Source organism: Equus przewalskii, chromosome 17, assembly GCF_037783145.1.
Source record: "Equus przewalskii isolate Varuska chromosome 17, EquPr2, whole genome shotgun sequence".
Taxonomy (NCBI): Eukaryota; Metazoa; Chordata; class Mammalia; order Perissodactyla; family Equidae; genus Equus; species Equus przewalskii.
Window position 1 is genome coordinate 63170294 of NC_091847.1, and position 14581 is coordinate 63184874.

A 14581-nucleotide genomic window follows, 5' to 3' on the forward strand; every position below is an offset into this window, starting at 1 on the left:
TTCAGCTCCAGCCACCATTGGCCTCTGTGTATCTCCAGTCACATTTCAAGGTCCTGCCAGAAGCTGTCTGGCCTGCATTAGGTAGGTGCTTTGTGCCGGTGGCTCAATAAATTTCATCCAGGGGATTAGGGGCTAGGCAGCTGGGCGAATTATTTATTTATTTATTTATTTTTTATATTTTTAAGATTTTTAATTTTTTTTCTTTTTCTCCCCAAAGCCCCCCGGTACATAGTTGTATATTCTTCGTTGTGGGTCCTTCTAGTTGTGGCATGTGGGACGCTGCCTCAGCATGGTTTGATGAGCATTGCCATGTCCGCGCCCAGGATTCGAACCAACGAAACAGTGGGCCGCTTGCAGCGGAGCGCGCGAACTTAACCACTCAGCCACGGGGCCAGTGGGGGAATTATTGTAAATTAGGCAACAGCTACTTGTCCTCTATTATAAATAATTTTATTATCTAGATGGACCTATTCAAGTACATTTGGTTTAGCAGCCCATCATGTCACATATATTACAACTTTTTATTTTTTTACCCAAGTGTTATACAGTCATGTGTCGCTTAACAAGGATAGCACCTGAGAAATGTGTCTTAAGGGAGTTCTGTTGTTGCGTGAACCTCATAGAGTGTACTTACAGAAACCTAGATGGTAGAGCCCACTACACACCTAGGCTATATGGTACTAATCTCACGGACCACCCTCGTACGTGCGGTCCGTCGTTGACTGAAACATCATGCGGCACATGATGTTTGAGGCCATGCTTTAGCATGAGAGTATGTGTGTGTGTGTGAGTGTGTGAGTGCGTGTGTGGAGGCACTTTTTTCTTTCTTTTTTTTTTTTGAGGAAGACTAGCCCTGAGCTAACATCTGCCAATCCTCCTCTTTTTGCTGAGGAGGACTGGCCCTGAGCTAAAATCCATGCCCATCTTCCTCTACATTATATGTGGGACGCCTACCACAGCATGGCTTGCCACGTGGTGCCATGTTCTCACCCAGGATCTGAACCGGCGAACCCCGGGCCGCCAAAGTGGAACGTGCGCACTTAATCGCTGCACCACGGGGCCGGCGCACACTTTTTTCTTTTTAATTGATGTTATATAAGAATTTAAGTTCTCAATGATAATTGCAATCATATGCCTTGCATTAATAACACTAGTGTGATCCCAAGACTCAGTGTTACATGGTGTAAAGATGGCCTTGGAGTAATTCATGGCGACACTTAAAGGCTGACACGGCCTCTTAATATCTGTGACACCTGGGGCAGTTTGCATTACTCGTCTGAATCTTCTTTTCCTCATCAGTAAAATGGACTTGATGTTATATATTTTACAAAGGTAGACTGAGATGTTGTGATAATATACATACGAGGCTTGGTGCCAGGAACTTAGATTTACTCCCTTCCCTTCTCTGCATTTTGATTTTAAATTGTTGCAAACATGACTTTATTTATTTTAGAGTGAAATCATAGTAATGGACTGAATCTATTGGGAAAATAGTTAAATAATTTGAGGAACAGTTGGAGTTAAGACCTGAGGCCTAGTTGACATTTTGTACTTGATGCTCCTGAATTTATCTATTAAAAGTAAAGATAGTAATGACTACTCACAAATAATTTAACTTTCCAGAACGCTGTCTGTTATTAAAAATGCTGAGAAAGCAGAGGTATGGGTAAGCTTTGGTTATCTGTATTTTGCCTTGTAATCTATTCTGCATAGTTACATTTGAATATATACAAGGCTGTTGTCCTAGAAATTAACAGTTTTTCAGACAGACTAATGGACCTTCATTTTAAGATATGATTCTCTAGGATATAATCCTGCCTTTTCTTTCCTTTTCCCAGTTAGTTCTTCCCATCTCCATACTCTAAACTATGACTAGCATTGCTTTTAAGAGTAGAATCAGGCAATTGTAGCGCAACAGTTTAAGAGCACAAGCTTTGAGGAGAGAGTGTCCCAAGTTTGTGTCCTGTCCCGCCACCTACTGTGGGTTGGCCATGGCTGATCTACAAACCTATCTAACCTGCAGTTACTAATAGATAAAAAGAGGAAAATAATAGTATCTCTCTAATGAGGGTTTTTATAAGAGTAAATGGAACGATGCACTTAAAAATTAACACAATGCCTGGCTCATTATTTAGTTCTTATCATAATTATTATATATTATATAATTATATTGGAATTATATAGTGATATATATAATTACATATTATTATATATAAATATATATAATAATATGTAATATAGAAAAATATGTTTGTGTCTGAATATATAAAGAATCGTGTTTGGATAACATTTAACCTCCTTTTAGATTCTTGAAAAGATCAGAACTGTTTTCTAACTTGCTGGATTGTACCTTTGCTGAGACTGGGCAATTATTACAGTGGTTGTATTTGTATTTAAAATGTCTTTGTTATGATCTAAAAGCAATTTAAAGTCTAGCTTATTTTAACAAAGTTAGAATAGATAAGGCGTAACCACAATTTTGTAGCAATATTGCAGCTCAGTCAATGTTGACTAGGAATTTTTTACCTGATGTGCTGGGTTCTTGCTAAAATCACTTTGCGTAAAATGGGTTTGTGTATGCAAACGCATGCAGCATAATCAGTCTTTATGGTATATTTCTTATCTGTACTCCCATGTTTGTGAAGTGGTCTCCAATTGTTGAGTATTAATTTTTATTATTAATGATGATATTAGGTGACAACCAAGCACTGTGCTGAGCACATTATTTGCATTATTTCATTTTATTAACTCAAAGTAGTTACTCTTCTCCCGATTTTACAGATGAACAAATGTACTTTGGGAGGTGAGTAACTTACCCAGGGCCACATGTCTAGGGGATGGCAGAGGTGGACCTTGACTCACTCCAAAGCCCACTTGTAGTGGAAGAGAAGCATCTTGGGCAAAGGTGTTGTGATACAGGCTTTGCAAAGGCATTTCCATGGTGGTACAAGTTCTTTATTAAAACTAGAAATTATCACCGGTAAATCCATGAACACATTGTGAGGGTCTCTAAGACTGAAGGCTTAAATAAAAATAAGCTTTGATTCTTATTTTCCTCAATTTATTATCTTAGTGTATTTTCTTATATATTTAATGGATAAGGCTTTTTGAGATTTTAGGGAGTTTGTTTTGATATTTTGTAATTTGGCACTGAAACGCATCCCCTGCTTTCCAGACAACAGAACAAAATGAAGGAGCTAGCCATACTCTAATTGGTGTGGTGAGATAGCATTTTAGTCTAAGAAATTTGACTATATTTTGAATTAGTATTAAATCTGTATAACTTGATAGTATTAGAAATTCGTGAGACAAAGTAAAAATGTATTTTCCTAAAGAAAGAACCTCTGTCTTTGCATTTTCACTGCTCTCCTTTTAATTGGCAGAAAAAATGGAGTAGTAACGCTGTGCCTTATTAATAAATTCAAATTTATTCACTTTTAGGGAGAATAATGGATTTGTTGGAATGTTTTTAACATCTTTCGATCAATCCATTGTACATATGTATTTCCTAAATTTATCAACAGTTTTGTATGGTTATTCAGATGTCTTGAATGACATTTTCCAGTATAGGGACATATGCATTCTAGGATCTAACATGCTGCAGTTTCTGGTTTTTTCTCTTCCAGTGTCTGTATTTATGCTGAAAGTCCAGGTGAATGACATCATCAGTCGTCAGTCCCTGAGTCAAGCAGTTGTAGAAGTGTTTGTAAACTACACAAAGACCAATTCCACAGTAACTAAAAGCAATGGAGCAGTGTTGATAAAAGTGCCCTACAAATTAGGGCTCAGCTTAACCATTATTGCTTACAAAGATGGCTACGTGTTGACGCCTCTACCTTGGAAGACCGGAAGAATGCCAAGTAAGCATATAAACTGTGTTTTGCCTTCACTAAATGTACATGATATTTTTTCCTCTCCTTTAGAAATCTCTGGTTCTGGTAAACTGAAAATGAGAATATCTGTGTGAAGTCAGTATAAGGAGGCTGGAAGTGAGTGTCAGTCTGAAGAAAACGTGGAGGCTGTTTTCCTTCTAGAGAGGCTTGAAGGAATCCAGAGCAAGAGCTCGGCTCTGGTGCAAAGCGTGTCTACAGGTGGCGGGGAGGGTTGGCACGCCCAAGGGGTTAGTTGGAAGCAGGATGGGCCAGGTGAAGTGGGGCCAGATGATGAAAGGACGTGTTCAAAAGATAAGACAAACAGTGTAGATTCATCTGCTGAATAATAAATCAGTTATTGTAGATTCTTGAGCACAATGAGTGTCAGTTGTTTAGAAGCTGAATTTACTTGACAGTGTACAACGAATAGGCCAACAGCAGGGTTAAAATGGATTCAGGGAACCTGGCTACAAAGCTGTGGTTGTGCTGGTGGACAGTAACAACGGCCTGATGTAAGAGAGGGAATGAAAAGGAGAGGTGAGCACAAGAGGCAAACTGAAGAAAGAATTGGCAATTATTGGGGTAGTCATTTCATGATACATACATATGTCAAATCATCACGTTGTCTACCTTAAACTTACACGGTGTTATATGTCAATTATTTCTCAATAAAGCTGGGAAAAAAGGAATTGGTAGGACTTAGTATGACTAATAGGATTTTGGAAGGAATGGGCCATACAAGGTACTGGAATACAAGTCGGACTGATTAGAAGGATGATACATTTGGTAATCAGTCTCGCACTTTGTTTTTATTGTGGTGGTTCTTGTTAGAATTTAGATATGTTATTTGGTTTCATATTGGAAACCTTTGAATTCTTGAACCATAAATAAATTTAGAATGAGAAAGAAAATGAAAAATGAATTAGATAATTTAATAAGATTCGTGTGAACAAAATTTTAATAAAATCATGACTAGAAAAATCTGAATAGGGATGCGTTTGAGGTGAATTCATGCTCTTAAATGCTTTAAGTTTTTTAAAAGTCAGAAATTAAGCACATTTATACATTCAATGAAAATCAGAAAAATAATGAAAAGAGAAACCAACTAAAATGGGAAAAAATAATTCGTGAAATTAGAAAGTATAAAGAAGAGCTAATTGACAAAATGCTAGTTCTTTGAAATAAAATAAATTATACATACATCTGACTAAACTAAACAAAAATGAGGGAAATAAAAAAAGACGAGAAGAAATACGTAAAATCTTTAGAAATCATATCAGATTGGATGGCACTAATCTTAAAAAATCCAATAAAATGAATAATTTTGTGATAATTTAAATGACTATATTGATTTTAGATGAGGTAGACCAATAACCGTGGATAAAATCTTCAGAGTAAAAATAACTTGATTCAAAACCTATAAGAAAAAGTACTCCAAATCATTTTTCTAAACCAGTAGAGCCTTGACTCCGAAACCTGACAAAGGTAATACAAAATTAAATGCCCTCATATACATACACACTCTCTCTCTGTCTCTCATATATCCATACGTACACCCCTCTATAGACCAATCTTACATGTAACTGTATATGCGAAAATCCTAAACAGAATAGTAAAAAGAATTTTACCATTATTGAAATATAGCATACTGTCAAGACCAAATAGGATTTTTCTTCTTTTCAGGATTATAAGGATGTGAAATATGTGTCAAACTCTATTAATATTTTGTATATCAGTTGAACAAATTAGAACTACTAGATGATAATATCAACAATAGTCTGAAATGTATTTTGTAAGGTCACCATCCATACCTACCTAAGAACCAACTTTTTAAAAACTAGGACCACAGAGATATCCTTAAGTATCTCAAATTCATACTTAGCTATAAAATATTAGAAGTAAGGATCCTACTAACATAAGAAACTAAACACAAATGTCTATATTATTTTATGTTGTAGTAGAAGTTCTTATCGGAGGAAAAAGATATTAACAGATAAAGTGATAGCTATTAGAAAGGAAGAATGAAAACCGTTATTTCCGGTTATGATCATATCTTTGGAAAACTACAAATTAGCATTGGTACAAATCAATGCATGTTGTTATACCAGAAGTAATAACCAGTTAGGAAAAATAGTGAAAAGAAATCCCTTTCAGAACAAGAAGAAGAACAAAATATGCAGGGAAACCAATAAAAGAAATGTGAAATAACTTGTGTGTGGGGAAAATAAAACTACCAAATGTTAGTGATAGATAAAAAAAAAACCCAAATAAACTAAAACACTGGATAGGTGGAAAAGCATTATATTTCTTTGTAGAAATCCTGAATTTTGTAAAGATTTCAGTTCTTCCCTAATTAATTTATAGATTTAATGCATTAAAAAAACTGGGCAAAATAATTCTTAAAGAATAAATGTGTAAAAATCCCTGGGAGTCTTGTTTTAAACGATTTACTAGAGGCAGTTTGCCATTCCAGATGACTAAATATTATATGGCTACAAAATTAAAACTGTGATATTGTACCATGATTTGTACTCTGTTACAAATCAGATACCAGGATGTGTAAAAATTATAATCTATGGTAAGATTCCATTGTAAATCATTGAGAAAAGGTTGAATATTCAATAAGTAGTAGTGGGATATTTTGGTTAAGTATTCAGCTTAAATTAATTTGGATCCATATTCCAAAATGTATTGCTCATGGAGTGTAAATGTGGAAAATCAAATCAAATATAAGAGAATAAGAAACTATCTGATTTTTTTATTAGGATTGTCTGTTTAAACTTAAAAGCAATGGAAGATGTTATAAAAGGTAAATTTCAGCATATTTTAAAAAAAGGTAAGAAAAGTATATGAAACAATCGAGAGTGATATGCTTAATAATGCAAAGAATTTATACAAATCAGTGGAAAACACCAATGTCCTGCCTAAATAAGGTAATGGACAAAATTATGACCTAGCAATTTTCAAAACAGGAAATACAAATGATTAGTAAATGTGACAAAATTGTTTACTTTCCTAATAATCTGAGATCTGTACGTCAGAGAAATACACAGCTCTTAGATTTTTCACCTTAGAAAAGTTTTTAAAAAGTGAGCATACTCAGTATTCAAAGAGTGAGGTAAGATCAGCAATCTCAAACACTATTGGTGGGAGTGCAAACCAGCAAAATTATCTGGATAGCGATTTTGAAATATGTGTCAGAATCTTTAAAATGTTATTAACCTTTGTCCCAGTATTCTACTGCTAGGAATCTATCCAAGAAACAAACAAACAAATAAAGTAGACAGATGTTTGTGCCCAACGATGTTGATCAAATATTTTGTAATAGTGAAAATGGAAATAATCTAAATATATAACATTAGTGTGGTGGTTAAGTAAATCTTGATACTTCAGGAAATGAGATATGTAACCTTGAAAATGTTATGAAAAGTTTCTGTTGAGGAATGCTTATGATATTATCTGAATTGAAAAAAGCAGCGTAAAAATATTCTGCATGCAATTATCATACTCCCTATTTTAAAAAATCACAGGAGAAGTCCAGGAAGAGCTATACCGAAATACTAAAAGTGGTTGTCTCTCGTGGTATTATGTTCACCATCATTTTCTTATTCTTTTCTTTCTTTATCGACGTTTCCAGAGTGGATTTACATCTCTTTTGTAATCAAACATTTTTTTAAGGGAAAGTAAATCTGAATGTAAGTTTTAGTGAGGTTCAAAAGATTCTCTTCAGGTTTAATAACCTTAAAAAGCTGTCAGGCCTGCCCCTTTTAAGCTACCTGTGACTGAGAAAGTATCCAAATATGGGATAATGCCCTAAGTATTATCATGTCAAGGTCCAAGCTACTATCCTACCACCTCCTCGCCAATCTAATAAATCATTAATCAGTCTAAATGTTAATGTATTCTGAATTGAAATTACACTTTCATTTGGTAGTCCTCTTTTCCTATTTAGGAAAAAAATGTATTTCATTTTATGTCCACTCATACATCATTGTATACTTTTTGTATTTTGTCTTTTCCATGTTTTCTTTACAGCTCTTTGACATACCTCAAAATATTAAAAGTATTCCCGTGCAAATGTGCTTTATCTTAAGTGATTTAGGGATATTACATTATTTTTATTAATTTTAAATACTTATGTCACATTGAGGATATCAAATGAGAACTTGTGCTCTGGGTAATGCCTCAAAACTTATTTTTCTTTTGCAGGGTTAGTAAGCTTTTTCTTTGATCTGTTCTTGCTTATAAAACGATGGTCTTTTGTCCCAGCTTCTTGTTCCTGATTCTGAAAGAATTTAGTTATCTTTCAGGTCATCTGCACTTACTCATCCCACGGTTATTTCAGGTGCCTACTCTTGGAGGCAGGTTCAGCCCCTTCTTGCTTCTACTAAAGGTTGCTTCTCAACCATTCTGTGTATTAAACTGTTTTCTCCTCTGCCAACTCAGTCTGTTTAGCAAACCATACTGTGTGAAGAAGAGTGTTGAACCCTTATGTTAAAAAAGAAGAGTGGATGTAGTTTCTATCTTAAAGAACCTTGAATCATGGAGCCAAGAAAATTTTTAAAAAATCATAAAGAAATAACAAATAACAATCTATATAGAGAAAATAGCAGAAGTTTTCTTCAAGCATTTAACTGACCATATATATGTGGGGTTAGTTAGAGAACATCATTAATCGCTCTGGTATAGACTACTGTATGAAATAGAAAAGGTTAGTAAAATAAAATAGTGATGCCCAATCTTTTCTTCTCATTTTATGGTGATCCTCTTTTTTTCCTCCATCATATTTTACATTTATTCTCCCTTTGTTTTGAATTACTCTTCACATCACACAGTTTTTTTCCCCCCACTTTTTAAGACCTGCTGGAATAGAACTGTATTTATCCCAGTTTCCCCCACATTTACTAAAATATTCTAATTGTGCTGTATTTCACAGTCTATTCATCAGTTACACTTTCCCTGTTCCCGCAAAGCCAAGCAAACATATGGCTATTTGAAGACACTGTTTTAATTACTGGAAAATTAGCTGGTAAGTACAACACTTCCTACTTAGCAATAAGTAAACACGTAAAGTGATTATTATGTAACTATGCTTCTTCACTAACGGATCAATGTTTCTTATAAAATCTAAACTGATCAGGGATGCTTAGTACTGACTAGAGGTTGATCTGAACTTCTTATTTCACTGTCAGACTACAGTGTGGTTTTTTTGTGGGGTGGGAATCACTCTCTCTTTGACCATTTGAGCCCCCCAAAGAGGAACATTTGACTTTCAGAAATATTGGAAAGGGCTTCTGAACTTCTTTCCAAATCCCCTCTTTTATTAGGCTTTAGTGGTTGGTGAAATTGGGAAAAGGACTTAGACCTTTGGGGCTGCCTAATTGGTAGGTCAGCCCCATTCCTGCCTCTGCCATTACACTTGCTGCCTGTGTGGGACAGGCCTGAGGCTGGGCAGCTAAGTATCTACTCAGCAGGCTTGAATTCCCCAAGTTGCATATCCCAAAGGAAAGACTATAAGAAGGCTTGTTTTGGGTCTGAATCAAGCTGTGACCTTCAGTTCTACGTTACCAACCATGGAGATTATAGTTTCATCCCTGACTCACCTCCCACCTCCCTTAACTAGTCCTCAGGGGAAACCCCAGCATTTTTTGACTCTTATGCATATTATATAAAACCTCTATGAATGACGGCAATTTGTTTCTTTTCTATTGGGGAGTTAATGTTTAGGACTAAAACGTAGTAGGAATGGCTGGTGAAGGCAAAAAATCCTCACGTAGAGTCCAATAAGAGAGTCATGGTAAAAAGAATTGTTGGTGAAAGTTCTCTTCATTTTCAGAAGCTATCTTATTTATTCCTAAAGTATTAGAAAAGAAAATCTACTATTATTTGGGAAAAAAAATAAACTAGGGCTTGATTAATCTTGGAGTAATTTACTGAGCGAGGCAGTAGGATTTCTTAGTCTTGAAATGCAAAGGCTTTTGTAGAGTTTTAAGCCATTGAGTTTGCCGGCGCATGGCAGAGTGTGGGGTGGATGTGGAGCTGTGTGTAGGATAAAAGGAACTGTTTACTGCAGAGAGGCTACGTTTTGTGCTACTGGGCCCTTAGTGAAATCAGGTTCTCCTCTTCAGTGCTTTATTTTATTAGTTTTGGTTTTGACACATTCCTACTCCTTACTAGCCTCTTAAAATCCCATCACAAATTGTGATTTCTGCTCGAACACATGAAATGGATCCGTGTGAGCGTGTCCGCATGCCACTCCTTTGCCACTGTACCAAGCAATGGTGAGCGCTCATTCGTCTGGATCATACTGGATGTGCTCTGGCACGTCTCCATGAGAACACTGTGCACCCTCTTGACTTCTCAGATCGCTTCCTTTTACGGCCTCATTTGCCTAAGAGTTGACCCATTGGGAAGCCTAAGCAGGAAAGGATGGATGCTTCTGAAGATGTTAAATCTTTCCTTAGAAAATAGACATCCTCACTTTTCAACTTCCTTAAAACTACCCTCTAAGATAGTTCCTCCAAGATTTGATGAGGAAGATGTTGAGGTTGTACAGTGAATATATGTTAGGTCTGTGTGTGAATATATTTGTAGTAAAAGGAGCAGGAGAAATTGGAAACTTCAGGATTGTGCAAAACCTTAGAGAAGCTCAGCCAGACATTTTCCGTAGTGTACATGTTCTCAGTTGTAAGAAATTTGGGTCTTCAGCATAATTAAGTCACATATGTTAAAAGAGTAAGTTGTAGATCGTACTTGTAAGTGATCAGAAGGTATCAGATTGTATTCTCAAACAACGTAACCAAACAAGAATAGTGTATTATAAATGTGTTTTTATTTATCTCCCTTAACTGTTTATTTTAAAGGTATTATTTTTGTAGCTTCATATATAAAAAGTAAACTATACACTGATTTTGAGAATTATCTTACATTATTTTATTTATCATTTATTGTCATAACTCTTTAGAAACTGCTACTTTTTTTTTTTTTTTTTTTTTTGCTGAGGAAAATTCGCCCTGAGCTAGCATCCGTTGCCAATCTTTGTCTTTTTGCCTGAGGAAGATTCTCCATGAGCTAACATCTGTGCCAGTCTTCCTCTATTATGTATGTGGGTCGCTGCCACAGCATGGCCATCGACGAGTGGTGTAGATCCTTGCCTGGGAACCAAACCTGGGCCACCAAAGTGCAGAGCACTGAAATTAACCAGTCAGCCATGGAGCAGGCCCCTGCTACTTCTTTTTTCATCCTAATAATTTTACTGATTGTTTCACTCTTTATCAGTGACTTTAAAGTCCAAAGCAAAAGGTGATGTTTCTGATAAGTGTTAGTTTTAATGAGTTAAGAGTTGACCTTTGAATTGTGAAATAAAATATATTGATTACAGAAATATCAATGTTGTCACCGAGTTCTCACTCCATAAATTATATTAGAGGATAGTCAATTCAAAGTTATTAACGTGAGAAATTTATAAATCGAGTGCCTGGTATTTGGAAGACTTTTAAAAGCATGTTTAGTTATCTGATAGAGAAGCCTACCCACTTAAATATATGCCTGAATATCATCAAAGACATTTTCTGTTGCAAGTTACTAAACACCCAATCCTAAACTAGCTTAAGCCCAAAGGAGGCACTTATTTATTTATTGCTCAAATAATTGGTAAGTATAGGAGTAGTACCAGCTTCAGACATGGCTTGATCAGGACTTCACTCAAAATAATTGAGAACTAGTTTTTCTCTCTCTGTTTCTCAACTTTTCACTCTTTGAGTATTGTCTTAGTTTTCATACGAGCTTTCATTTTTAGTCACAAGATAGCTTTTTCAACTCCTGGACATATACCTGCTCATGTATAATCCAGTGGGGATGAAGCAAGTCTTTTCCCTTAGAAGTCCGAGCAAAATTCACACTGCATCTCATTAACTGTGGTTGTCACAGGGCCCATCATTGAACAATTACTGTGGCCAAGAAGCTAATAAGACGCTTTTGATTAGTCTCAGCCCATTCTGGCATGTGCCATTAACAGTACTCCTGTTATAGAAATGAAACCCCGAGTGAACCACACAGGCTAAAAATGGCAGTGTGTGGTTCTTGAAACTGAAACTCAAAAAAGGGTGAAGAGAGCTGGCCCAGTGGCATAGTGGTTAAGTTCGCACACTCCGCATTGGTGGCCCGGGGTTCACGGGTTGGGATCCCGGGTGTAGACCTCCACACCACTCATCAAACTATTCTGTGATGGTGTCCCATGTACAAAGTAGAGGAAGATTGGCACAGGTGTTAGTTCAGGGCAAATCTTCCTCAAGCAAAACGAGGAAGATTGGCAACAGATGTTAGCTCAGGGCCAGTTTTCCTCACACATACACAAAAAAAGATGAAGAAATTCTGGGCAACAGGACAAAGCAGTCTCTGGGGTAGAGGTTCCTTGTGTGATCTAAAGAAAGGGAGATTTCTTATTTATTCTGTTCCGAATTGAAAAAATAATTATGAGATGTTAGTAATGTTTAGAAATAACTGCCTCCCTTAGAGTACAATGTCCTGACCAGTTATGCTGTGCTGAATGTGCATGTTTAGTCTATTTGTTGATGGGGTTTCCTTTTTCCAGATGCCAAATCCCAACCAAGTGTTCAGTTTTCAAAAGCCTTAATTAAACTGCCTGACAGCCATCACATCAACAACGTTACAGGCTATCTTACAGTTCTACAGCAGTTTCTGAAGGTGGACAATTTTCTGTACACAACTGGAATTACTCTCAATAAATCAGGTATTCTCTAATTTTTACATAATATAATCATATTTATAAGAAACAATACATAAATCTCTCAAATACTATTTAAGTTATTTAGATATTTGATATTCATTTAAGCTTCAGAGGATACATGTCACTTTGGAAACATAAATCTAGTTAGTAAAACGTTTATAGGCAATTCCCTTTTATCCAATGAAAGAAAGGTATTACCAGAGTCTTTCACATTGATGAAAAATTTAATTTACAGGCTCTTTTTATCCAAAGGAGGTAAACAAGGTGTAGAAAACAGTAATGATTATTATAAAACTTTGCGAATTAAATACACTTAAAAATGGAAATTTGGTTGAAAGAAATTTACCCAAATCTTTTTATAATTTGACATATTCATTCTTATCAAATTGATCGGAAGTGTCAATAATTGTTAGATATGAAAACGTTTGTAGATTGGAGTAAGCAATCGGAAATGTTTCTTTTACTATTCTCTATGAGTAAAATTATAAATATTTTCCAGCTTCAACAGCACGACTATATTTTTATAAGGCTGTCATGACCCAAAAGTTAAGGGGATGATGGAATTTTATGTTTTATTTAAGAATTAACCTGTGAATAACCCCCCATAGAAACTGCGTGTTCTGTCTGGGTATCCACACTTGTTCCACCACTTGTAACATAACAAACCCCACTATTTTTAAAATCACCTCAGACAATCTGTGATTTTGATGGTTTCAGCTGTGTCACAGTTTTGCTCCATTTTATTTGGAGAACAGCCAGAAATTAGAGTAATAAGCATATAGGTGTTTTGGTTAGATAGGTATTTTTTTTATCACCTGCCGTGGCTGATGCTATGGGTACCGCAGCCAGATGACCCTCACTCTCCTGTTCCAAGCCTTTTTCCTACTGCACAGACCTGCGACTCTGCCTGAGGGCATTCCCTGGTTCGGGAGGCAGCCTCAGCCCTCATAAAGGGCAAGCTCTCAACCAATGGCAGAGAAGAGTACATAAAGGGTACCTATCTGTTCATTAACACATCCTGGGTAGGCTTCCTTCCTTCTTCTCTCTTACTCCTCCACCCCGTCCATGGTGGGTGCTTCCTCCCAAGTTATTTCAGGGTCTGCTTCTGGAAGAAGCCAGTGTAAGACACCTGTGAAAATTGTCCAGATGTAAGTTATAGGATGCTCAAAATAAAAACACTGACAAGAATGGTACCAGTGCAAACTATCACAAATGAAGCTCATGCTGCCCTGGAGGGGTTTTATGGACAAGACTCATTAGATTGAGTGGGAAGGGGTCATAATGTGCTCTGCCCTCCAACATTCCTCTACCACCTGCTTTTGTGATTATTCATTAAAAGTTTTAATTATCCTAGGAATGTTGCTAACATTTTCAAAGTTCTAGAGCAGTGCTGTCAAATGGGAATGTTCTTTGCTTTGTCCAATATGGTAGCCGCTAGCCACGTGTGGCTATCGAGCTCTTGAAATATGACTAGTGCACTGAGGAGCTAACCTGCTACTTTCATTTAAATTGGCACATGCTGCAGGTGGCTACTGTATTGGATTGCACAGTTTTAGAGTTCGATCAGTATTTTACTTCTCATTGTCTTTCAGTCTCTTTTTTCCTTGTTGAGTTGGCCTTATCCCAAATGGTGGGTGTCGATCTGATCAGTTTCAACTGCATTCAGTATGTGAAGCCACTGACTGCGTAGAACTGGGGGGTGGAGTTAAGAGCAGTGACTTCAGAAAGCCAGCTGGTTTACCGAATAATTTGATATGAGATCATAATTATTTACAGATTATGTAATATTTTATTTGTGCTTATGTTGGATTGCTTACCAGTGCAACTAGTCCACAAAATAGGTATCACATGACTCTGCTTATCTTAGGATTAGTGTTTCAGAAAGTTTACAAGGGCTAATTCTCCTATATTTCACTGAAATTTTTCAGAAAGCCCATGGTTGCCCTGTCTGATGACTGAA

The 14581-nt window shown here is 36.3% G+C and overlaps 1 protein-coding gene across 1 annotated transcript in view; it reads left to right on the top strand.

Moving 5' to 3' along the window:
* FAM171B (family with sequence similarity 171 member B) overlaps positions 1-14581 on the top strand; it is a 64178-nt gene that overhangs the window by 36313 nt on the left and 13284 nt on the right. The window contains exons 2-4 of the mRNA XM_008530580.2: positions 3627-3860; positions 8809-8901; positions 12466-12624. Coding sequence (XP_008528802.1) covers positions 3627-3860; positions 8809-8901; positions 12466-12624 — 486 coding nt within the window. The remainder of the gene's footprint in view (positions 1-3626; positions 3861-8808; positions 8902-12465; positions 12625-14581) is intronic.